Below are 26,958 nucleotides of genomic sequence, written 5' to 3' on the forward strand. Positions count from 1 at the left end.
ATCAGTCATGGAGAGGATCTGGAACGCCTCCTCACTGTTGTAAACTCTTTTAGACATGACTCTGATGGCTGTGTGACAGGTGGCAGGTGATGGTCACTGATGGGCTGTGAGATGGGTGGCAGGTGATGTTCACTATAGGTGATGACGGTGTGACAGGCCACGGACGGTGACGGGTGATGGTCACTGATGGGTGATGGTCACAGATGGGTGATAGGCCACGGTCACTGATGGGTGATGGGTGCACTGCTGATGGTCACTGATGGGTGATGGGTGCACCGCTGACGGTCACTGATGGGTGACGGGTGATGGCTGATGGTCACTGATGGGTGACGGGTGATGGCTGATGGGTGACGGCTGACAGTCACTGATGGGTGATGGCTGACGGTCACTGATGGGTGACGGGTAATGGCTGACGTCACTGATGGGTGACGGATGATGGCTGATGGTCACTGATGGGTGACGGCTGACGGGTGATGGCTGACGGTCACTGATGGGTGACGGGTGATGGCTGACGGTCACTGATGGGTGATGGGTAATGGCTGACGGTCACTGATTGGTGACCGGTGATGGCTGATGGTCACTGATGGGTGACGGGTGATGGCTGACAGGTGACGGCTGATGGTCACTGATGGGTGACGGGTGATGGCTGACGGTCACTAATGGGTGGCGGGTGATGGCTGATGGGTGACAGGTGCACCACTGACAGTCACTGATGGCAGTCTCTTATGCGACAGGTGCACTTTATGGGGGTGACTGTGGTGACTGTCGGGTGACAGATGACAATGGGGGGGGCGATGGGACAAGTGTTGTGCTTGGTGCAGTACAATACAAACACAGATCGGTAACTCATTGCTCCTGGCTCTTCTCTCCTCACACTGGAAACAATGTGTGAGGAGAGAAGAGCTGGTAACAGCTAGTTACCACTCTGGGTTTACATTTAGTGATTGGCTGTGAAAGGATCACAGCCGATCAAGTGGTAAACAGCCACCAGCCAATGGCTGTTTACCATCCTTGGTGACGAGCATTCACGCGTGGCGCGCTCCCGAACGCGCGCACGCGCCGTGCACAATGGGGGCGGTACCACTGTCATTGTCTGTGACTTCATCACAGCCGATCACGTGGTAAACAGCCATGCCCAATGGCTGTTTACCCCCGTCGGTGGCGAGTGGTGTCTCCAAGCCCCGTTAACCGCTTGCCAACTGTGCACTGTAGTTTTACTGCTACAGTTTGAGCTATCTGTGCTGAATCACTTATATATAGGTGATTGCTTATTTCAGGGTAGGGGGTGCGTGCTCGCACCCTTACACCCGGCTGCACTCTCACTAGCTCCCTTAAATGCCAATCAGCCAGTCTTGGCCTATGATTCAAAGCCAGTACTCGCCGATCGGAAACAACACAGATATCTCTACTGACAGCGGGGATGTGCCGGTTTTTGTCTCCCTGTAGGGGGTAAAAATCGTCACATCCCCTAGTAAAAACAGCTCACAGTTAACACAATAACACTTGCTAGGCACACAGTTAACCCTTTGATTGCCCCAGATGTTAACCCCTTCCTACCCAGTGTCATTAGTACAGTGACAGTGATATTATTAGCACTGATCACTGTATTAGTGTCACTGGTGATGTCGGTGTCAGTTAGTCAGTTCCCACTCAGTGTCAGTTAGTGTTAGATTGTCTGCCACACTATCACGGTCCTGCTATAAGTCGCTGATCGCTGCCATTACTAGTATAAAAAGGATAAAAAAAACAGTATATACCATCTTTTGTAGATGCCACAACTTTCGCATAAACCAATCAATATACACCTATTGGAATTTATTTTACCAAAGACATGTAGCAGAATACATTTTGGCCTAAATTTATGAAGAACTTTTAAAAAAAAATATTATTGGATATGTTTTATAGCAAAAAGTTAAAAATTATGCCTTTTTTTCAAACTTTTTGGCCTTTGTTCATTTATAGCGCAAAAAAATAAAAAAACCCAGTGGTGATCAAATACCACCAGAAGAAAGCTCTATTTGTGTGAAACAAAATTATATAAATTTCATTTGTGTACAGTGTTGCATGACCGCACAATATTAACTAGACAACAAGGGTGTTAATGCAAGGCTAACATTATCGAGAAGGCAGTTCAGTTATTCTAAATGTCCACTCATATCTTAATACATAACTAAGAAAATTGTGGAACAACCTGATAAAATGGTAACAAGATAAACCCAAATAAGTTTAAATGTATAAAAACCCTTTGTCACGTACCTGGTGGAGATCGAGAGTGAAAGGGGGCTTTTCGTACACCTCTTGTCCAACACCTCTGATGGTGGTGACAGAAGCTGAGGACACAGAGTGGCACGAGGTCTGGTGTAGCGGGCAACACCAGCTGTTGGTTGCAGGATGCAGCTGACTGTGGATCTCCAGACAGGGTCCAGAGACCAGAACACGGTGACACTTGATCAGCAGACAGGAGTGTAGCCAGGACATAAGCCAAAAGGTCATCAACAGCCAGGCAACAAGGTACAGGTACATCAAGCAGAGGCAGAGTCAGGATACAAGTTGGGATCAGTACACATCTGGTCAGCAAGGTACAGGAATGTAGAAGCTGAGGTCACAACAGGTAGGCAGGAATCCAGTGACAGGTCAGGGGTAAGATGGGTTGTGCACAGGAAGGCAAATCTAGCTGGTCAGAGCACAGGTAAAGCAGGGACGAGTTGAAGACCCCTCAGCAATCTGTTCATGTCACAATCCAGCTTAAATAGGCCATTTGATGCCAAAGACAGTGTTAAGTGTTCACATGTGCGTGCGCATGCGCTGCTTAGCGTGCACACTAATATGTTTGCATGCATGTGCTAGTACACTTCCTGCAGTAAGCCATACATGCCCGAGTCGTGACTTCTGGATCCTTTGTGTTTATAATACTGTAGTTCCAAGAATCTCTCTCTACCATTTCAATATCTAAAATGAGCGAGTACCACTAAAATGACCCTTGTTTCTGTATCCTAGAATTCATATGTTTGACAACAAACTGTTTGGAATTCATAATGCTGAGTCTGATCACATGGATCCACAGCACAAATTATTGCTGCAGTGTACATACAGGGCTCTGGAAGATGCTGGTTATGCCATGGAGAGCATCAGTGGAAGCAATACTGGAGTCTACATAGGTAAACAAAAATAATTTATGCTGCCAAAAATATCTTGTCAACATCTGAGATTTCAGTAGTAATTCAGGTCTGCCACACAAAGAACAATGATGTCCAATGTGCAGGAATCCATGGTAACCAAATCAGGAATTTAGGAAATCAGGAATAAGTGGGTGATGAATTCTGTTTGCCTAGAAATTATACTGTTTATCGATTCTTTGTTGAACGCAAGAAACAAAGTGATATCAAACAACCATGTTAAAGCGGGGGTCCACCTATCTATCGTTTTTTTTTTTTTGGAGTTCATTCACAAACTTTTCTTCTCATGATTATCTACTCACATGTTCTGTGTAATAAGTCCGCCTGTGTCCGATTTCGTTGTAAAGAATAACTTATAAAATTCACTGAAGGCAGTTTCCATCTTCATTGTGGGCATTTGAAGCCCACAAGCATGTATTTCCTGGATGCGGTGAATGCTGTGCTCCCAGCATTCAACGAGATGTTGTGATGATGCTGTTGCACAATGCATGCTGGGAAGCCTGAGACTAGCTCCCAGGGGACTGTGGGGGTCTGGGAGAGGCTAGAAACACGCCTACTCCCATGGGAGGAAAACCAGGAAGTGCTAAGAAGATTAGAAAAAAAAAAGGTAATTACGGCGATTTAAATTTTTTTACACAGCATGTCAGCATCTAGGCAAGGAAGAGAATGCATAGAGATAATGTTCAAAATTTGGGTGGAACCCCGCTTTAATGATTAGATGATCCACTAACTCTTACCAGCCCCAAACAATTTAACTGTTTAACCTCTAAATCTTTATAACTTTGGGGATCATTATGAGGGATTTTAATTATTATTGATGGTTTTTTTAATACTTTGCACCATGGAGAATGTAACAAAAGAGGAGGGTCATTAATTTGCATTAACAGAAAAGCACTTGGTGGGAGAGTGGGCTGAGACCATAGAGCTATTCGACCCAACAATTTTTAGCTATAATTGTAATGAGGTTTAAGAGGATTAGACTTTCAGTATATCTGTCATTATTTTGCAGGTTTAATGAACAAAGATGCGGAATTTATATACAATAGTTATCCTGAAAACATCAATCACTTCAATGGAACTGGCATGTCAATGTGCATAGCAGCAAACAGGATATCATATCAATTCAATCTGACTGGGCCTTCTTTGTCACTGGATACCGCCTGTTCTTCCTCCCTTGTTGCACTACATTTAGCATGCCAAGCCATCAGACAAGGTACTAATTGAGATCAAACCAGAACTCCTATAATATAGGCTGTAAACATGCAGCCTTTGTGTAGCCCATGTGTCCATAATCATGCCAGACAATTACTGTTTTATTGTTTCAACTGAGTTTAGAAAAGGCAAGTTACAGCTCACTTACTATAGTGCAGTGATATCGAACCTTGCCACCCCAGATGTTTTGGAACTACATTTCCCATGATGCTCAACTACACTACAGAGTACATGACGCGGCGCGCCGTGTCATTGGATGTGATTGACAGCAGCGCGAGCCAGTGGCTGCGCTGTTTTCAATCCATCCAATCAATGGCCAGGCTGAGCGGCAAAGAGGATGTTGGGGGCGAGCGCGGGACTTTCGAGGGGTCAGGCAAGTAAAACGGGGGGGCTGGGGGGGCCCGGTATTGTCAGATGTTTTTTCACCTTTTTCACAGAATGCATTAAGGTGAAAAAACTTTTACCTTTACAACCCCTTTAAAGCAACCTACTTAAAAAATAGGTGTCTGCAAACAAGTAAATTGTTACCGCTCATGCTGTCTGCAGCAGGAGAGGTAAAATTGTGTTAAAATCCTTCTGCATCTGTGAGAAGCAGAGAGGAGGGGGTGGAGAGGCTGCAGTTAAACTGTGTGAGAGCTGATTGAAGGAAAGGAACACACCCCCTTCACAAAGCAGAACTGTATTATGAAAAGACAAGCTGTCTGCTGAGCTTCCTCCCCGACTCAAATTTTATCTCATGTGTCAGGAAAACTTCTCAGAAGTGACTCATGCTGGTAACAGAGGAATAAAGCACCACAGAGAAATGACACTTAAAGCTTTGGAGAGATAAGTAAACACTGCAGATATATGTGCTTTGCTTAGATTTCATGACTGAGGTTTTTCAACCACTGCCAGACCGCCTACGTACATTTACTGTGGCAAGGCGGCCCAGGTGCGTGAAATCAGGTACCTGTACGTGATTTCGAGCAGCCTCGTTTTGGATTTTAGGTGTTTACATGTTTAAAACTGTTTTTTTTGCTAGAAAATTACATAGAACCCCCAAACATTATATATGGTTTTTCTTCTAACACCCTAGAGAATAAAATGGCGGTCATTGCAATACTTTTTTTGCACCGTATTTGCGCAGCGGTCTTAAAAGCGCACTTTTTTTGCAAAAAATTCACTTTTCTGAATAAAAAAATAAGACAACAGTTAGCCCATTTTTTTTATATTGTGAAATATAATGTTACGCCAAGTAAATTGATATCCAACATGTCATGCTTCAAAATTGCGCCCGCTCGTGGAATGGCGTCAAACTTTTACCCTCAAAAATCTCCATAGGCGATGTTTAAAAAATTCTACAGGTTGCATATTGTGTGGTACAGAGGAGGTCTAGGGCTAGAATTATTGCTCTCGCTTTACCGGTCGTAGCGATACCTCACATGTGTGGTTTGACCACCGTTTTCATATGCGGGCGCTACTCGCGTATGCGTTCGCTTCTGCACGCGAGCTCGTTGGGACGGGGGGTTTTTAAAAAAAAAATTTTTATTTTTATTATTTATTTTTCATTATTTTATTTATTTTTACACTGTTTTTTAAAAAAAAAAAATGTGTCACTTTTATTCCTATTACAAGGGATGTAAACATCCCTTGTAATAGAAAAAAGCATGACAGGTCCTCTTAAATATGAGATCTGAGGTCAAAAAGACCTCAGATCTCATATTTACACTAAAATGCAATAAAAAAAAAATTAATTTAAAAAATGACATTGAAAAAGATGTGCCTTTAAGAGGCGTGGACGAAAGTGACGTTTTGACGTCGCTTCCGCCCAGCAGTGTCATGGAGACGAGTGGGCGCCATCTTAGCCTCACTCGTCTCCAGGCACACCACAGTGAAGGACGCGATCGCCTCCGCCGCTACCGACGGCTCCGGTAAGCGGCGGAGGGCACCAGCCCTCTCCCGCCACCGATAAAAGTGATCTTGCAGCAAATCCGCCCCAGAGACCACTTTTATCTGAAACCCGGCCGCCGCACAAAAAACGGGGATACCGGGGTTATGGCAGCTAGCTGCTGCCATAACAACGATATCCCCGTTCAAAGTTTGGACATACATCGTTGTGCGGCGGTCGGTAAGTGGTTAAGGGGCGCGCCGCTGTGATTGGACACAGTGGGAGCCGATCATTCACAGGAGAGACGGAGCAGACCACTGCTCTGTCAGGGAGGAAAAGTGGGAGATCATCTCTTTTCCTCTTTTCCTCCAGTGAATCCACTCCCTCCCACAGTTAGAAAACACCTAGTGTTAACCCCTTCCCAGTGTTTATACAGGGATCAGTGCATTTTTTTAGCACTGTATTGGTATCACTGGTCCCCAAAAAGTGTCACTTAGGGTCAGATTTGTCCGCTGCAATGTCGCAGTCCCGCTAAAAATCACAGATCGCTGCCATTACCAGTAAAAAAATAAAAGTCCCTAAATCTATCCCGCAGTTTGTAGATGTTAAAAACTTTTGCGCAAACCAATCAATATACGCTTATTGGGATTTTTTTTACCAAAAATATGTAGCAGAATACATATTGGCCTAAATTGATGAAGACATTTTTTTTGGGGGGGGGATATGTGTAGCACTTACCCCCGAAGGAGCTGCTGATTTATTTGGGCCTGTACCCTGCTTTATTTGCCCTTTGAATATCTCAGTCCCCCTGACACAGCTGTGGTGTAATAGTGTGCAGTCAATATACCTGTTTGTCTTTACCTTAGCCTCCACTTGCTTCATGATGCAGAGGAAAACAACACTCACACAGTTGAACTTGAATAAGAATCTTGTTTACTGTAATTGCTTTAAAGGTTAAACACTACAATGGTTGTACTGTCAAACCAACATAGTCTGACAGTCAAATTAACTTTATCTTACAAAGATATTATACAGATATAAAGTGTCTGAAATAACTTGTGAGTAATGTAATAAAGTAAATAGGATAACTGTCAGAGTGAATTGATCTCACTTTGAGCTCTATCCTATTCTATGCTCGCTTTATAACTATACTAAATCAGAGATTAACTTGATAAAGTATAATACAATATTTAGAGAGCTCCCATATTTAGTATCACAGTAACCTTAATATGGTAAAAGAACACAAGGCCTTGTGCTTTATTAAAACAGTCCTTCTTTTCTTTTTTCTTCTACTAGCAAAGAATAATAAATTTGTAATCCAAGGGTTAATGACTCCTGATCAAAGTAGGCTGAAATATAGAAGCAAAGTTCTGGTGCAGCAGCACTGTAACTATCTCTGATGCCAATGACACAGTACTAACTCTTCAATGAGGTACAGGCCCGAAGCCTAATATTACCTCAGTCTAATCCTCTTGACTTTGCTTGTGGGACTATGGGTCCCAGCAACTCTGTCTTGTACAGATGAATGTCTAAAAGTGCATCAAGAAGCTTTTGGGCAACAGCCCTTTCACCCAACCAGGACAGTGTTGTCAGAAGATTCCGCTCTGATGTACAGGGTTCTGTCTCCGGCCGGCCGGCACTGCTGCGCTGTTCCGCTCCACAGAACGAGACACTCCGACACTCTCAGATGGCTCCGACAGGCTCCTCTGGCTCCTTCCCAGTCCCGCTTCGTCGTCAGCTCAGCTCACTGGTGTGTCGCAGTACCGCTGCTCGAATCGCTCTTCCATGGAGGTAGGCCGCGCTGCGCTGGAGACCTCACACAGATCCTCCCAGGCTGGCCATGCGTGTCCAAGAGGCCTAAGATGGCTGCGCTCAGCCCTTTTATAATCTTCCCACAATGCAGTTCTGTTCTCCACTTTTGGGTATATATTCAGGAGCCTCTGGCCTAAGAACTCCACCATCCTCTCCCCCTGCTTGGAGTGAAAAGTCCACTTCAGATTCTGATAGTTCAGATGGCCACAGCCAGCTTATCTCCATCTCCTCTTCCTCTTCTTCAGTAGCAGAAGGTTCAGGCCAAAGTCTGGTCAATGGTCTGTGTACAACAGTGGAGGTGGACGGCAGCTCCTCCTGTGCAACAATCCTGATGGCTTCCATGAGAGGCAGGAGGTGATTACGATGCCAAGTCTTTATTGGCCCAGAGCTTCCTTCTGGCCGAATCTCATATACTGGAAGTCCTGGAAGTTTCTTGCACACAATATATGGTTGTGATTTTCAGCGATCAGCCAGTTTGTGCTTGCCTGGGATTCCCAAATTCCTTAACAGGACTCGGTCACCGGGTTGTGAATCTTGAACCCGTACTTTGAGATCAAAGTTATTTTTGTTTCTGTACCCTCTGCGATCTGATGTGACTTGAGCCTTATCATAAGCAGTTTTCAGACTTTTCTTCAACCTATCCACATATCCTCTGTGAGAAGTCGCTGAGGTATGATCCAGGCTGGTTCCAAAAGCCAAGTCCACCGGTAGTCTGGCTTCTCTTCCAAACATTAGCCGGTATGGAGAATATCTTGTTGCATCACACTTTGTACTATTATATGCATGTACTAATGCAGTAATGTGCCTGCTCCAATATGGTTTTTGCTCAGATGTCAGGGTTCCCATCATATTTAAAAGAGTCCGGTTAAATCTCTCTGGCTGAGGATCACCTTGTGGATGATATGGAGTAGTTCTAGATTTCCGAATACCTAAAAGATCCAACAGCTTTTGAATCAGAGTACTTTTGAAGTCTCTCCCTTGATCGGAATGAATTTGTTGTGGTAGACCATAATGGACAAAGAACTTCTCCACCAAAACTTTCGCCACTGTAGAGGCCTGTTGGTCTTTAGTAGGGAATGCTTGAGCATAACGAGTAAAGTGATCAGTAACTATTAGAATGCTCCCCTTTCCACTTAAGTTAGATTCCACACACAGGGAATCTATACAGACCAGTTCCATTGGTCCTTGGCTCTCCAAATGGCCTCAGCTTTCTGAGGTAAGGTCTTCCTCTGTATACATCGGAGACATGAGTGACAATAGCCCTCTACTTCGGTCCTCATATAGGGCCAGTAGAACCTGTCCTTCACCAGCTGGAAAGTCCTTTCTGCTCCCAAATGGCCGTGGTGGTCATGTAGAGCAATCAGTACCCTCTCTCAGTGCTTCTCCGGTAAGAACAGTTGCCACTTTTCTTCACCATCATCAGAGAGGCCCCTTCGGTAGACCACCCCTTGTTTGAGCTGTAGCTGATCCCACTCTTTGTGTAAGACACAAGCTTCCTTTTCAGTGCTTTTGAGAAATAAGTCAGGGAGTTTGCTCTCCAAAGCCTTCAGTGCCAAGCTACAAAGTGGGTCTTGCTGTTGGTCCAACCGAAGATCCCTCCTGGACAGCTTTGGTAAACCTTCCTCTGCGATCTGAGTGACATCGCAGTAACACTTAGGCACTCCGGCAGCAAACACTCCAACTTCTTCTGTTCTAGCCCCACCTTTATTTTGTTGTTGTGCTCCATCACAAAGGGCTCTCACTCCTTCTGAGGTGAGCTGGGTTCATTCTTCTTGACTCTGGGAACAGTGAGGTCCTCTTGATAATGCATCTGCATCTCTACTTCCAATTCCTGGTCTATATTTCAAGCTGAATGTGAAAGCTGAGAGTGCAGCCAACCACCTATGACCCGTGGCATCCAACTTTGCTGTGGTAAGCAAGTAAGTAAGTGGGTTATTGTCTGTCTTAACCACAAACTCTGCACCATACAGGTAATCCTTGACTTTATCTACCACAGCCCATTTTAAAGCCAGGAATTCCAGTTTGTGAGTAGGGTAATTCCGCTCAGCGGGGACTAGACTTCTGCTCACATAGGCTATGGGCCTTTGTTGCCCATCATGTTCCTGGTAAAGCACTCCGCCCAATCCGTCTCGGCTGGCATCCACATGCAATTCATAGGATTTAGTAGGGTCTGCATAGGCTAAAACCGGAGCAGTGGTAAGGCTCCATTTCAACTGTCTGAACGCCTCTTCACACTGTGAAGTCCATACTTCTTGGAGGGCTCCTTCTTCTTTCTGGGGCCTTCCTTTGGCCTTCCTTTGGCTTCCCAAAGCCTTCTGAATTGGAGCCAGTTCCGTCTTGTGTTGTGTAAGGCGATTGTGTTGCGAATGCTGACTGAGATACGTCCTTTACTTTTCTTCAACGCCTTCGTTGACAACATTTCAGGGATAACTTTCAGGCCCTTGTTTGTTTTCTGCTTGTCCGTCTCAAGAACGATGAAGGGACCCGGCTGTCTCCAACTCAGCTTAACAGAGGCCTTTAAGCAGACTACTTCACCCGGCTGCACCAGCTTTTCTCCCTTGTCCAGACGCCGGACCTTTCCTACTCCTTCTGGTGGGGCCTTTTGTTCCTGCACAAGATCCTGGTACACCTGTGTTAGTATGGGGTGCACTCTCTTGGCTGTAGTGTCCTTCTCCTGTACACGCCTTTAAGCAGACTACTTCACCCGGCTGCACCAGCTTTTCTCCCTTGTCCAGACGCCAGACCTTTCCTACTCCTTCTGGTGGGGCCTTTTGTTCCTGCACAAGATCCTGGTACACCTGTGTTAGTATGGGGTGCACTCTCTTGGCTGTAGTGTCCTTCTCCTGTACACGTGGAGTTACCAAGTCTTCTTACCAAGTCAGTGTTGGTCCCAATAATAAGTGAACTTCTGTCAGCCCCTGGAGGGCGAGGACACACCACTGCCAAGGTGTTGAAGGTTTCAGCCTCCCCTGCCACAATTGGATCAAAGGTAAGCTTGATGGGTATGTATCCATCATAGGGGAAGTTCTGTGTCCCTAAACCCCATATCTCCAGCTCCTCAAGCTTCTTCAAGGGGAGATGTTTGAGATATTTCTCATAAAAGTCTTTGTATAACAGAGTTACTTGAGCTCCAGTGTCCAACATGGCTTTCGTGTATATGCCTTCTATCTGAATTGGGACAATCGGGGAAGGTCCCACTAACTTGGGAGGAAATCGATTTGTTTTAGTACATTTTCCCCATTGAGTGGCTTGTACTTTCATGCCTTGCTTACGTGAAGTCTTTTTTCTCTGCTTCAACTTAGCTGTGGCCGACTTAGCCTGATGAGTACAATTTAGTTTGGAATTGACTGCTGTGACAGGGCGCCCAGTTGCCTCCTTCACTGGGGCCCTCGGAAGTTTTCCACCGGCTTTTGTGGTTCTGCCTCAGGTTCTGTTGGACTTGGACATATTCAACGGTAGTGTCCTGCTCCTCCACAATTAAAGCAGATCTTCTTCATTGGTTTCACAGTCTGATTAATGTTAGTACTCGTCAGAGTCTTAAAGGTCAAAACTTCATTCTCACGTGGCATAACCAGTTTAGCAATCAGTAGGGTCATCATCTCTAACATTTCCTTCTGCAGTTGGAGCAGTTTCTCCAGACCAGACTCACATGTTGACAGATGTTGAGTAGATGAAGGCCAAGATGTCTGATCTGCGCTCACCATCAAGACACTGGGTTCCTTAATGCCTTGTAACACATCTAACTGCTGTCCCTTTGTCCTGGTTATACTGGGAGGTTGACGCTTTCTTTGTTTCTTGTCTCTTTCTACTTCCATTTTTGCTGCCTCATTTATCTCCTCAATAAGGACCTCATCTGGTGTAGATAGATCTTCTAGGTGCTGCCTCAACCGAAGCTTGATAGTCATGAACCTCAGGAACTTCTTCTGGACCCGTTCAACACCAAAGTGTTCCTCGGAGCCTTCTCCCATCAAGACAGACAACAGACGGTCCTTCAGCTCAATGGCTCTGAACACAAAGTTCTGAGGAGTCTCCTGACTACTCTGTGTTATATTTATCAGTTGATGAAACAGTTCTGCAGCATCTTCCTCTTGATAATAACTCTTCAGAATTCTCCTGAGTTGTCAATCCATTTTTCATCTCCAGCATTCCCTTAATGCTTAGGCCTGGACTAATGGCGTTGATCACAGCCTCTACAATCTCAGACTCCAAGTATCCTCTCTGTAAGCCCAGTTCAATTTGGTGCAGGAGTTTTGTATAAGGGAGCTTATCCTTCTGTCCCCTCTCTCCTATCTGACCATCAATTTTGAAATCTTTCCTGATAGTCACCTCGGGCAGGCGACTATGAGGGCGCCTCTTTATTACTGACACCGGTCTGGGTATCACTTGGCTGTCCTCCAGATCTCTACATGTGACAGTTAGTCCCTTAATGTGTTCTGCAATCATGTTGGAAGTCTCCTGAAACCTCTCCTGTATTTCGTTGTATTGCTGTTTCAGCTCAGTTAACTGTTTTTCTGAATTTGTATTCCTCTCAGGAACTCCAATTGTTTTAAAAACTGCCCTTTTTTTCATGGGAGGGAACACTCTGCCACTTTCCCTTGGGGTAGACTGGAGACTGAACCCTTGCTGAGTGAGCTCTGTCTCCCCCTGCTTGGCAGGATGTGTCAAGCAGAGTTCAGTTCTATCCGACAGTCTCACACTGGTGCCTTGAAAATTATCAGGGACCCCCTTTCTCCATTCCAGTAAGGCATAAGTGCAGGAGGTTCCATGGTCTGGCCTCACAGCTATCACCCAGGCCTTCCTCTCTGGGGACAGTACCTACACCACTTCTTTCACCTGTTTCTCCTCCCATCCTTCCCCAGGGAGTTCAATTGCCATGCTCGCTTCTGAGCGTGCGCCTTCAGCTTCACACCACTGTACCACAGTAACAGGATCCATGCTGACATCAAAAAGGGTGGGTTTGTCTACAAAGTAACAGGATCCCGGATGAGCCCCCACGTGTAGCACTTACCCCCGAAGGAGCAGCTGATTTATTTGGGCCTGTACTCTGCTTTACATAGTCTGACAGTCAACTGAAGTTTATCTTACAAAGATATTATACAGATATAAAGTGTCTGAAATAACTTGTGAGTAATGTAATAAAGTAAATAGGATAACCGTCAGAGTGAATTGATCTCACTATGAGCACTATCCTATTCTATGTGCACTTTATAACTATACTAAATCAGAGATTAACTTGATAAAGTATAATACAATATTTAGAGAGCTCTCATATTTAGTATCACAGTAACCTTAATATGGTAAAAGAACACAAGGCCTTGTGCTTTATTAAAACAGTCCTTCTTTTCTTCTTTCTTCTGCTAGCAAAGAATAAAGTAAATTTGTAATCCAAGGATTCATGACTGCTGATCAAAGTAGGCTGAAATATAGAAGCAAAGTTCTGGTGCAGCAGCACTGTAACTATCTCTGATGCCAATGACACAGTACTAACTCTTCAATGAGGTACAGGCCCGGAGCCTAATATTAACTCAGTCTAATCCTCTTGACTTTGCTTATGGGACTATGGGTTCCAGCAACTCTGTCTTGTACAGATGAATGTGTAAAAGTGCATCAAGAAGCTTTTGGGCAACAGCCCTCTCACCCAACTAGGACAGTGTTGTCAGAAGATTCCGCTCTGATGTACAGGGTTCTGTCTCCGGCCGGCCGGCACTGCTGCACTGTTCCACTCCACACAACGAGACACTCCGACACTCTCAGATGGCTCTGACAGGCTCCTTCCCAGTCCCGTTCCATCGTCAGCTCAGCTCACTGGTGTGTCGCAGTACCGCTGCTCGAATCGCTCTTCCGTGGAGGTAGGCCATGCTGCGCTGGAGACCTCACACAGATCCTCCCAGGCTGGCCATGCATGTCCAAGAGACCTAAGATGGCCGCGCTCAGCCCTTTTATAATCTTTCCACAATGCTGTTCTGTTCTCCTGATGTTCATGGGAGTTAATGGCATCATGGGTAGGTCAAGTTAATATCCAAATGTAAACAAACCAAACACTTCCATGTGAACTCCTTAAATGATAGAAAATAAAGATGCAGTCCTTTCATATTGTGGCCGCTAGATGGCGCCAGATGCTAAGCTATAACACACATTAAGTTACATACCAAATATGTGACCGCTACATATGTATTAAAGCAGAAAGTAAAAAATATTGTTTTTTTTCTCAAAATTGTTGGCCTTTTTTTGTTTATAGTGCAAAAAATAAAAACCACAGAGGTGATCAAATACCACCAAAAGAAAGCTCTATTTGTGGGAAAAAAAGGACATTGATTTGGGTACAGCATTGCATGACCGCACAATTGTCAGTTAAAGTGACGCAGTGCCAGTTTGCAGGAAGTGGGTAAAACATTCCGGGGCTGAAGTGGTTAATTCAAATTTCTGAAAACTCCACCCTGGAAAATTTGCATACATACTGGCTAGCAGATTTTTCGGGGAAATTGTTTCTAGAATTATCATTTGCATTCCAAACATGTCTTAAAGGGTAAAAACATGCCAAACGCACGTGTCTGCTGACTTTTACCTGATGTCTGTGGGTACATTTTTACCTCAGAAACTCTCAATGAAATGATATATGTTAGGGGGTTGATTTACTAAAGTCACGTACTTTGCAAGGGAATTTCCACTTTGAAAGGGAATTTTCCCTTAGCTTAGTGAATAAGGTGAAGCTCTGCTGAATTCCATCATTCAATCATGTGCAAACAAAAATACATTATTATTTTTTTTTTTCCTTGCATGTGAATGGGTATTCTTTGCAAAATAATCATTCCCTTGCAAACTGGGAATTACCTGTAACGTGAACAGCCCATTTGCCTTTAGCTTTTGAAATGATCCCCTAGCACTATTCCAGTGTATACAACAGATGTACTGTAGCAGTGCTACATTTACACATCTCTAGGAATAAACAACCAATAAAAGCAATGATTTGTGTATTAGACAGAGATTTTTAACATTTAAAAAGAGAACAATCTTTTCAGTTTGCATTAGATGAATGGAATAATAATGTTATTAATATTGATAATTATAAATAATAATTGGCCAAGTGCATAGCAACAGTTGCAGTATTTGTCATGGTACAAAATATTTAAGGTGGACAGATTTTGCAGGCAACAAGCTCTGCCTATCCATGACCTAACATGCACAGAGTTTCCTTAGAATATTCTCAGATGAAATAGAAAATCTAGTGGGAAAAAACACACAGTTAGAAGCTGTTGTAATTACTGAAACATTCATGGCCGCTGTTATGGTCTACAGCGTTTAGTTGCATAGTATACCGCCGTGGAAAAAAATACAGAGATTCTAACTTCTCCCTTTATCCAAAATGTAAACAGAAAGGTTGCCTCTCGATACACTTTAATTATCAGTAATCATCAGACTTACATTACATATTCTTACAACCAGACTTGTATTTTATAATATTATAATGCTTGAAAATGGTTCTTTCCTATCACAGGAGATTGTGAGATGGCGATATGTGGTGGTGTCAGCTGTATCATAGATCCCCATATCTATGTTGCTCTCAGTAAAGCAAAAATGATCTCTCCTGAAGGAACAAGTAAACCATTTTCCAAAAAGGCTGATGGCTATGGAAGAGGAGAAGGATGTGGCATTGTCATTCTTAAACCTTTAAAACAGGTATTTAACTGTATTTAACCACAGTATTGCCTGTTTAATAAAATAAAGTATAATTTAAAAAATACCTAATACTAATGAATTCGGAAACCATAATTAATTATGATCAAAACATATTATACATAGAAAGACTGCTATTAAAAATAAATAAATAAATATAAATTATAATGCAAACTCCTTACCACAGCTATCTGAAAATAAAAAAATATATACACATTTGCTAGCGTAAGTGTGTGTATACTGTGTGTGTGTGTATATATATATATATATATATATATATATATATATATATATATATATATATATTTATTTTTTTTATAGCAGTGAAAATACAACAAAATATATAAATATACTATATCCTAATAGGGGGATCAAAGGGAAAAATATATATGAAATAGATACGAATGTGTGGCACAAGAAATAGTGAAACATTTTTCTCTAACTGGTGGTATATGGTATGGTATAAGATAGAAAATCTTGAAAAAATTAAAAAAAAAAATACAACTATGTAAATGAAAAATCCAATATATAATAAATGAGTGTTAAAACAATAGCTGCAAATAAAGACTGTTCACTATAGCAAAAGTAAATGACTATGTGTTACCTTTACAGCCAAGGTAGCTGCCATCTTAGTTTCTGTTTGACCTGAAGTTGCTATGGTGCAGCAAATGTGATCAGTTATGACTCCTATCATTTAATGATTTGACAGTCTAGCTCAGAGCACAAGCACCAGAAAGAGTTATGGCAAACAGTTCAAATTAACAGGCTTAGTTCTGCTTTAAGGTGAAAAAAACCCTATGTGCTGGACTGAATTAGGATGCAAGATAAGTGCCAGTCAATGCTCTCTGGTCCAAGAAGATTGAGCACTGACTGATCAGTTCTCAGGTCTTAGAGCCAACGTGGGACAGCTGCAGTATCATATCAATGCTGCAGCAGAGGTGAGTATGTGTATTTGTTGTTTATATTCCCCACATTTCACCTTTTATCAAGCTGTGCCTTGCCCCAACTTACTGTATATTAGATCTGTTATTGTTTAGTCTTTGGCGAAAGGTTTGGATACTTCCTCCCACATTTTGTAAACCCCATGGACATTTAAGAATGTATACTACAAATTGGGACAACCAGTTCAGAAAGGAACTAATCAGTCATTCTATATCAGTGCTGGTGGCAAAAACTATAATTACTTTCTTCTTGATAGATTAGCTGGTGAGGCATTTTGGTACTTCACACTGGAAGCAGTCAGCAATTGTTTGATACTGAAAAAATCCCAGCGCTAACAGTATCAATTTAAATCAACACTGTCCCTTTAAGAGAGCATAAATTCTATTTCTGGAGCAGCTGCCACTGAATGGTGCAAACACCACACCACATACCCCATATAATTTAAATAAACTGTGTGAAGCAATTCAATCAACCAAACCTCTATAATGATACAAAACCTACTCAATATTTTAAAGTGCTACCAAGTAATATATATGAATGGATAAAACAAATATGTAATGTAAAAGGTATATATATATCTTGCTTACTGGGTGTAAATAAGTATATAAAAAAACTACTCATATCAAATAATTTATCAGTATATACACTCTGTAATCCATATGTACAAGTGAATAACTTGTGCAAAATGTAATAAATTGTCCAATCTCATATAATAGTCCTCTAATCTTCAATTTCACCAGATAATAAGCTAATAGATCTTCTTAAATCTTCATACAAATACCAATGTGCCCTTCACCATAAACCCTCTTAGGGTATGCACTAACCTCATCCAGTGCACCCCTCAAATAAATAGGGGGGGGGGGGTCATACACACTGGTTAATGCTCTTAAGCAGCTAGATCCAAAAATCCTTTTTTTTCCTCTTCTCAGCCCCAAATATGTAACGGTTCATGCAGGAATTTTCATGTAGGATAAAAGGAGAAGCTCATATTGCTAAAGTGCAGTATGTGTGCTAAAACTCACATTTATTTAAAACATACAGGTGTACACTTACATAAAACACAGCATCTCCGAGCATGTAATAGTTTCCATAGTATCATCAAACCAACCAACAAGATGGTGTCTAGTTTCCACCTGGCGTGATGAAGTCAATAACCACTGACACGTTCCCAATCGGCTTTCTCAAAGGATATGGAATAGTCATATGAAATTTGATATGACTATTATATGAGATTGGATATTTATTACATTTTGCACAAGTTATTCACATATATATATATATATATATATATATATATATATATATATATATATACATATATATATATATATATATATATATATATATATATATATATATATATATATATATATATATGGTACATATGGATTACAGAGTGTATATACCAATGAATTATTTGATAGGAGTTGTTTTTTATATATTTATTTACACCCAGTGGGCAAGATATATATATAATATACCCTTTAGATGATATATTTGAAATGTTTTATCTGTTCATAAACTGTATATATTACTTGGTAGCACTTTAAAATACTATTGAGTAGGTTTTATATCATTATAATTACATTATACTTATACTATACTGACTTGTACTATATTTTAGTAGATAAATAGTTTATTTAAATTAAATTGTTTGATGCTCTAAGTTCACTTTTTCCAGAAAATAGCCTATGCAGTCAAGGGGCCCCAATGAATATCAGAAAACTGTACAGCTTTGTAAAATGTTCAAATGTTTTATTGTCATACTTGTAGGCCATTTGGTTTTCCTTAAAAGCCTGACCTAAACACTTTTAGTTAACAACTCTCATGTCCATCTCCTGCAATGCTGGGAGCGAGCATCCAATGGTTTTCACATCCTAGCAACAAGGCCAGACATGGGGTTGCTAACTGGGAGTTTTCAGGTCAGACTTCTGATGGGACCCAAATAGCCTACAGGTATAGCAATAATATTATTTAACATTTCATAAAGTTGCATAGATTATTAATATCACGTTGAGATACACAGCAGGGAAAACACATCATTCACTGTCATGGTTTATCATGGTTTATCTTTCACTGTATTTTCTGAACATAATATTGCATGCATTATCTTATTCTCTCGTTATTCTAAAATTTACTTACTGGTTGTGGTATTAGCCTAGAATTACAATGCTTTGTAGTCATGCCATGTTTGAATAAAAGTTGTACAAAGAGTCCAGAAATACTTATATTAAAAAAAATTGCTATGCTTCTTTGTTTATTTGTTAATTTATATCACTCAGAAATTAGCTTTAAAGTTTTCTTGTAAATCATACCTAACAGTTTAGGATATTAACAATAACCTTAAAATGTATATTAAACTCCACAAGACTTACAAAATGATCGAGGCTAATCAAAAGTCCAACAAATATTTACAATACACAATTTGAGTGGACTTAACATTTAATTGGGTTAATAATCTTGATTGGATCTTGAACGGAGTAATACTTCTAAACCAAGATTCCTAAGACTACTCCATGGTAGACTATAAGAAAACTTTTAGGAATCAGCACTATAATATGGTAAAATAAGATCACTTCAGATTAGATATGGTGAATTATAATGTCTCTCAAAAAAACTGGGGTGCACAGGAAATAGATGTAATCTTTACATTACTTCCCCAAACAAGTAGTATTTATACACATAATTTGCCTTTTAATAGGCACCCACTTTCCTACATCGCTATATTCCCACATGCTGTTTTTTCATATTTATATTTTTTCTGTTTTACAGGCTAAAGAAGATTACAGCAAAATCTGGGGAGTCATATGTGCATGTTCAGTTAACCAAGATGGGCGGTCAGTAACACCAATTACCAAACCATCCCAAGACCAGCAGGAGAAACTATTAAAACATATATACACAGCTATAGATCCATGTTCTTTACAGTATGTTGAGGCTCATGGCACTGGAACACCTGTTGGAGACCCAATAGAAGTCACCTGTATAGGAAACATCATTGGGAAAAAACGCCCAAGTGGAATGAAACCTTTGAAGATTGGATCAGTTAAAGGAAATATTGGACACACTGAATCAGCTGCTGGAATGGCTGGATTAATAAAGGTTCTGCTAATGATGCATCATGAAGTGATTCCCCCATCTTTACATTATTCTAAAGAACTTGGTATTAAACAAATTGAAGAATCCAAACTAGTTGTTCCAACAGCTTGTGAAACTTGGCATGAAGATGTAAAATTTGGAAGAATGGCTGGCATTAATTGCTTTGGCTTTGGGGGAACTAATTCTCATGTCATCATCAAACAATACAAAGAAAAAAATTGCAAACATCACTCCAAAAGACCTTCTGAAATATTTGTTTTCTCAGCTTGCTCCAGCAAATCACTTCAACTCAGCATTGAAGACACAAAGCAAGAGCTGAGCAAAATGCCATCATCATTATCTCTGGAAAACTTGGTCTACACTGCTGCCTGCAGAAGAAGTCATGTTAATTTCAAATACAGAGCAGCATTTCTGGCCTCTTCCCTGCCTAATCTGCAACAGCAACTTCAGTCTGTAAATACAGAGACACCCCCAGCCACAAAAAGCCCTCAGATTGTGTTTGTGTTTTGTGGGAATGGAGTCCTTTCCAAAGGGATGTGCAAGGTATTGCTAGAAAATGAGGAAGTCTTTAAAGCTAAATGTTTAGAGGTAGACAAGATGATTCGAGTTTACACTTCCCTTTCTGTTTTACAATTACTGGAGAATGAATATGATGACTTTTCCAGCCCAGATGTTGCACAGTTGTTGCTCTTTACCATCCAGGTGTCACTGGTGGATCTTCTGAGACACTGGGGAGTGAATCCAGACTGTGTTTTGGGACATTCAGTAGGAGAAGTTGCTGCAGCATATTGTTCTGGTCTTCTTTCGCTTGAAGATGCTGTTAAAGTTATTTATCAAAGGAGCAAAATGCAGTGTACAGTAACTGGAGGGAAAATGCTTGTGGTTGGAAATGTACCAGTAAAAGAAATATCAAATATAGTCTTGTCAAGCAATGGAAAAGCATGTATTGCTGCTTACAACAGTCCGTCCTCATGTACACTTTCTGGAGACAGAGAAGCTATACAGCAGATCAGTGATCACTTATCTCAACACTACAAGAAACACAATATATTTCTCCATGATTTAGATGTCCCAGCTGCATACCACAGTCACTTGATGGACCCAATACTGGATGACATAAGAGACATTTTATCAAACTTACACACAAATAATTTGAAATGTGAGCTGATTTCAACAGCCACTGGTAAGCCAGCAACAAAAGGAGATTTTACAACTGGAGAATACTGGGCCAAAAATATTCGTGATCCAGTTGAGTTCGAACAAGCTATAAAAGCTTCTGCAAATGATAAAGAAAACATTGTGTTTATAGAAATTGGGCCACGCAGAGCACTACAAAAAAACATTGTTGACATCCTTGGATCAAATACATTTGTTATGCCTGCTGCACATCCAAAAAATGAGCATGAAGCTCTTTTCTCTTTGCTGAGTGCTCTTTTCAAAAAAGGTTATAATCCTAATTGGAACAATATTTTTTCTGAATACAAATTATCTCCATCTTACATTCCAAGATATCAGTTTGAGCACAACAAGCAAGATATCCGTTTTGATGAAATTAGGCACGGAAACCAATCTGCAGGCTCTTTCATTCATCCACTGGTGCACAGTGTAAGTGCAGATTTCACCAAGTTTAATTGCACTTTGTCAAAATCACTGACACCATATGTTTATGAGCACAAGAATTTGGGGTCAACCCTTGTTCCTGGTGCATTCTTTGTAGAACTTGCATTAGCAGCTACAGTTATAAGCTTAAAGCCCAGGGTGCCTTTACACTTCTTAGAAATCAGTGCAAAATTTTTGAATCCCTGTATTCTTCAAAGAGAATCTCAGGAGCTAAATGTCAAGATACACCAACAAGACCAAGTAATTCATTATGAAATTCTGACATCACATGTCTATGCAACTGGGCATGTGCAAAAACGTAACACTAGAACAGACGGGGACAAAAGAATTTACATTCAGCATATTGTCAAGAGATGTCAGACGGTTTTCAAAAAGGAAGATGTCTATGAATTACTATCCACTTTTGGATTTGAGTATGGGAAGATCTACAAACAACTGTGTGATGTTCACTATGGGCAAGAGCTGAAAGAAGGGATTGCCAAGGTTAAAATTGGAGATGTCAAAGAAACAATGTATGAATACCACATACACCCAGTGATTTTGGACTGTTTCCTTCAAATGGTTGTTTGTGTTGCGGGTTCTGGAATAAAAGAAGCTGCAGCGATATTTCCATCTTCCATAGGAAGTTTGACAATTTTCCAGCCTCTTCAAGAGGAAATGGTGATCTACATAAAAACAATAACAATCACAGAAAGTTACACTGAAGTCTGTGGATGCTTTGCTGATACCAATGGTTTGGTGTTGGCAGAGATAAAAAATGCCAGGATAGCATTCATGAAACAAGCAGCAAGAACACAAACTAATGACTTTTTTCAAATTAATTGGACAAAAATACCAAGCTTTAAAAGTGAATCAAATGAGAAGCCAAGCCTGCTGGTTTATGCAGATAACTCTGGAGTAGGTCAGCAATTATCAGCATACATACATGAAGGAGTAAACTACATTAGCTTTAACAGCTGGGATTCAGACATTCAGTTACACAAACTTCTCAGCAGTGAGTGTAAAGATGTTGTGTTTATGTGGGGGATCCATAGACTCAGTGATACAATTCCAAACAACTCAACACAATATCTAGCAAAATGTTGTGAGGTCTATCGAAAACTGATTTTGGCAGTAAGACAGAAAGGTTCTGAAACATCTATCAAGACAGTCACATTCAGAACAACAGAAAACACTGTAGATCACATTAATCCTGGTTTTGTTTTTGTTGGGATGACACGAGCTTGTATTACTGAAGTGACCAACATTACTTTTCAGCTAATCGATATTGGCTCTTCAAGTCCACAAGATGTGGCAGTGCTTGCTCAAGTTCTCCTTCACTACAAACCAAATGACTACCCAGAGTTAAGGATAAAAGAAGGCTGTATTTACACAGGTGAAATTATAAATACAGACACTGAAGCCAGTAGACAACTATCAGCACCCTTAGAGAAGTCAGATAATTTTACTTTGTGCACTTCAGATATTCATACTATAGCTGACCTTTCTGCTGAACCAAATAATTCTAGACTCAATAAGCTGGCAGGCAAAGATGTAGAGATAAGAATTGACAAAATAGGTGCCCACACCGAAGACTATTTTCCTGTTAGTCTCTCTAGCTGGCAATATGGAAACACATTGTACTGGAATGGTGTGGTTTCTGATAAACATAAGCTAATTGCTCTGGATTTAGCAGGAACTGTAACAGCCATTGGAAAAGATGTCCAGAAAATTCAAATTGGGGATAGAGTTGCTTCATGTTATCCAACAGTTGCAAATTCCAAAGTGAGGATTCCAGAGAGAGTTTGCTGTTTAATTAAGAAGTTTCCAATGCTAAGAGATGCACCTTTTGTTTCTCTGTTTGTCTTGGCTTGGGAAATTTTACATAAGAGACTACCACGTGCCAAAAATAAACCTAGACTAACAATTGTAACAAAAGAAGAAAAGTCAGTTTTTAGTACACTTTTATCAAAGGCAGCAAAACAAAGTGGCTGGGAAACCACAATATCTCCAGGAAAAACAGCTAATGGCAAGCAGTGCAGTGCCATGGTTATTCTTCCTACATCAGAAATAATATCAGGAGAAGACCTTGCCCAGCTTTTCATTCTTAAAGATGTGGTAATCATATGTGACCACAAAAATTCTACCTATTTCTACAGTTTATTAAGCAGCTGCAGACAAAACATTCACATACATATACTTGACCTTGCAACTGTTTTTCAAAGAGCATACCTGCAAGAGTTTGCCAAAGACATTTACAAATGGCTTCGGTCACTGTCTTCAGACGTTCACCTCATCCTACCTAACTCTATAATTCAGGCTTCTAACAGTACTTCAAATTTGGACAATACAGTATCTAGTTATTTTAAAGCACAATCGTTACCACTCATTGAGTTAGACAATAACACAATTAGAAAGATACCAATGTCTATCTCTGGTGCAGTTCTTTTCAAGCACAATGCTGTTTACATTGTGGCAGGTGGCCTGACTGGGTTGGGATTTGAAACAGTGAAATGTATTCTACACAATGGAGGTGGCCACATTGTTATTCTCTCAAGAAGAATCCCAAACACTCAAATAGAGCAACAAATAGCCAAAGCAAATAGTGAAAACGAGAACACTAAGATAATAACACTACAATGTAATATAAGCCATTATGCTGATGTGAAGAAAGCAATTGATTCAACACAAAAGATTTTTCCAAATATTCCAGTCAAAGGTGTCTTTCACAGTGCTGTTGTCCTGCATGACAGCATCTTAGAAATGCTAAATTTGTCACTCTTTGAGAAGGTTCTGAGCCCAAAAGTCGATGGAGTTGTGAATCTTCATCTTGCCACATTAAATCAAAAGCTGGATTATTTTGTATGTTATTCATCCATTGCATCATTTGTTGGAAACTCTGGACAAGCTAATTATGCTGCTGCCAACTCTTTCTTGGACATTTTCTGCCTATACAGAAGAAATCTCGGCCTTCCTGCCCAATCAATTAATTGGGGAGCTCTGAATACCGGGCTGTTACTTGATCGAACACAGGTTCATAACATTTTGCAAGCAAAAGGACTAATTCTAATAACTGTACCGGAAATTCATGAATACCTGAAGAGAAGCCTTCTTATAGACAATTCCCAACAGGCAATAGTCAAGTTTGATTTTAAATTGATGTATGACAACTTGGCTTCACGCATCCCAGTTATAAAGAGGCGATTTTTCAGTTTGGCTATGGAAAATGTAAACAATTTGGATGACAAAAACCAAATAAAGCAATCCAAAGTTAATAAACAAAAATCAGAGGATTACATTTTGTCATTAGTAAGTGAACTCACAAGTGTCACAATTAGTGACATCACAATGAACAGCCTTCTGAATTCATTGGGGATTGACTCCATGTTGGCAATGACATTACAGAATCGTATCTTTGAAGAGAAAGAAGTAAATGTTCCTGTTGTCAAACTACTGGATCCCAATACAACCATTTTAGATGTGGCATCATTTATTAAACAAAACTCTCCTGATGAAGAAAAGCTGGTGGGGAACATCATATTGGAAACCCGGCTATAATAAAACTTTTCACACATACATTTAAAGTGTACCTAAATCCCAGACCTTTTTTGTGTGTGTTTTGGATAGCGTGCAGAAGAATATGCAACCCTGTCAGATTGAAATTGCTCTCTGGCTTGGCTAGGGAAATACCCCCTCTCTGTTTAGTCTGGTGACCATTGTGACCAGAACTGAAAGGGAAAATCCAAAATTTTGAGTGGTTGATGGACTAGGAATGGAGGGGGGAGTCTTAGAATAAAAATGCTTGTTGCAGTAACCACTATGTCAGAGAGGATATGCCTTACTTTGGGGAAATTTTCTCACAATTCCTGCTGTGTCTATGGGACAGGAAGTGATTGGAATCTCCTCAATGGACACAGATGTAAAATTGACAGGTGTTTTATTCATTCCCTACTCTATCGAAAAAAAAAGTTAAGGCTTTAGGTATACTTTAACTTTATAGCAAAAATATTTGGTAGAACTGTAAAAAAAACATTATTACTAAGCTAAAAGACGTTTACCGGAAAATTCTGAAAATAGTTTGTAATAATAGAGGACCTATGTTTATCCATATGAAAATATTACATTTGTGTTTAATATTTTTATTGGTGTATGTAAAAGTAACTTAGATGGCTTTTCATATCTATTTAATAAACAATGTGAAATAGGATATAAAATAAAGAAGATCAGATACACCATGGCCTTTAATTGATTCACTGATTGCAGTCCACAACTATGTACCTAGAGGACCCAGTAATGAGCATGTCTACTTTCATTGGTATCCCAGATTTGGTATATGGAACATAGGAAAAGTGGGACCAACAGTTAAAGAACTGCAGTTGGCTCGCATAATTTGTAATAAAAACATCTTTGCCATTCTGTAGCTTCCCTCCAACCACTTTGCATATTATTTTATATATACTCTGTGATTCTGTACTTTCCAAATATGCTGCAGAAATCTCTCTCCACTGAGTCTGGCTGCAACCATTTTAACTGTGGGCAGCTGAAGCTGCTGCGTGTTCACTTCCTGGATTTACACAGAGACACAGAGGCACACTTCCAGCTCTGCAGCTCTCATTGGCCCTCTTATGACTCACCGCCCCTCACTTCCTGGAAAACTCACACGAGAGTTGTGCATGATGTCATAAACCTAGGCTTTTTACCAGACAAAAAACAGGAAGTGGGCTGTATAAGGTATTTACTGGCAGAAAAAAAAATGTTTTACTATCCAAAGTTAAAACAACAAGGGCAGAAGATTTAACAGATGGAAAGATGAAAAAAAATGACTGAAGTTCCGCTTTAAAACCCACATCTGTTTTACCCACAACAAAATCTTAAATGTATACAGCAATAACCATCATTACATTACCATCATCTATAATTTTGTGTGTGGAGATTGCAGGTGTAAAGGAACAGTAATATCTTTTATACATTAAATAGATTTTCCATCTTTTATAAAGAAATTGGAAAACCTATATATATAAGGACCCTCCATTGATGGGAGTTTTACTGCTTCGAACATCCATTGTTTTAACAGTGCTATGGAACAACTGAGATCCTAACATCAGTTGCATATGAGCTTCCCATAGCCCAGCATGCCTGGGCCCTGAAAAGCTAGACTTCATAGGGATTTCGAACATTTCTAGTGATTTTTGCTCAGCAGAGTGTCTTGCGCTATATGATTCATACATACATATAATTTAAAAGTGTTTATGCATATATAATTTCCATTAAAGGCATCTGATTGAAGTAATGGCACTTTTAAACCACAACTTCTTTTATGTTTTTATTTGCTCAACCCTCACTGATTTGTCTGCAGGGGAATGAGAGACACTTGTCCATTTCAAAAACTCAAATAAATACATTACTAGGGATAATACTGGCCTTTGATTAGTCCCTGGGCAGCATTTTTTTAATAATATCAAGTCCTCATTTTCAATAAATTGAATAGGACTACATTGAACATGATAACTGAATATGCACTTTACACAACAAACCGATTTATTGCATTATATTAAAGAAAAATAGTGGTTTACAATC

The 26,958-nt window shown here is 40.5% G+C and overlaps 1 protein-coding gene across 4 annotated transcripts in view; it reads left to right on the forward strand.

Annotated features, from left to right (window-relative positions):
• The window catches only part of LOC141144295 (mycocerosic acid synthase-like), a 59,714-nt gene extending 34,300 nt beyond the window's left edge, over window positions 1-25,414 (forward strand). For all 4 annotated transcript variants that reach the window (XM_073629826.1, XM_073629828.1, XM_073629829.1 and 1 more), the window contains exons 4-7: window positions 2,998-3,158; window positions 4,186-4,389; window positions 15,563-15,744; window positions 19,456-25,414. In XM_073629826.1, coding sequence (XP_073485927.1) covers window positions 2,998-3,158; window positions 4,186-4,389; window positions 15,563-15,744; window positions 19,456-24,939 — 6,031 coding nt within the window. In that variant the 3' untranslated portion in view covers window positions 24,940-25,414. The remainder of the gene's footprint in view (window positions 1-2,997; window positions 3,159-4,185; window positions 4,390-15,562; window positions 15,745-19,455) is intronic.
• The last annotated feature ends 1,544 nt before the right edge of the window (window positions 25,415-26,958 follow it).

This window comes from Aquarana catesbeiana, linkage group LG05 (genome assembly GCF_042186555.1).
Source record: "Aquarana catesbeiana isolate 2022-GZ linkage group LG05, ASM4218655v1, whole genome shotgun sequence".
Lineage (NCBI taxonomy): Eukaryota > Metazoa > Chordata > Amphibia > Anura > Ranidae > Aquarana > Aquarana catesbeiana.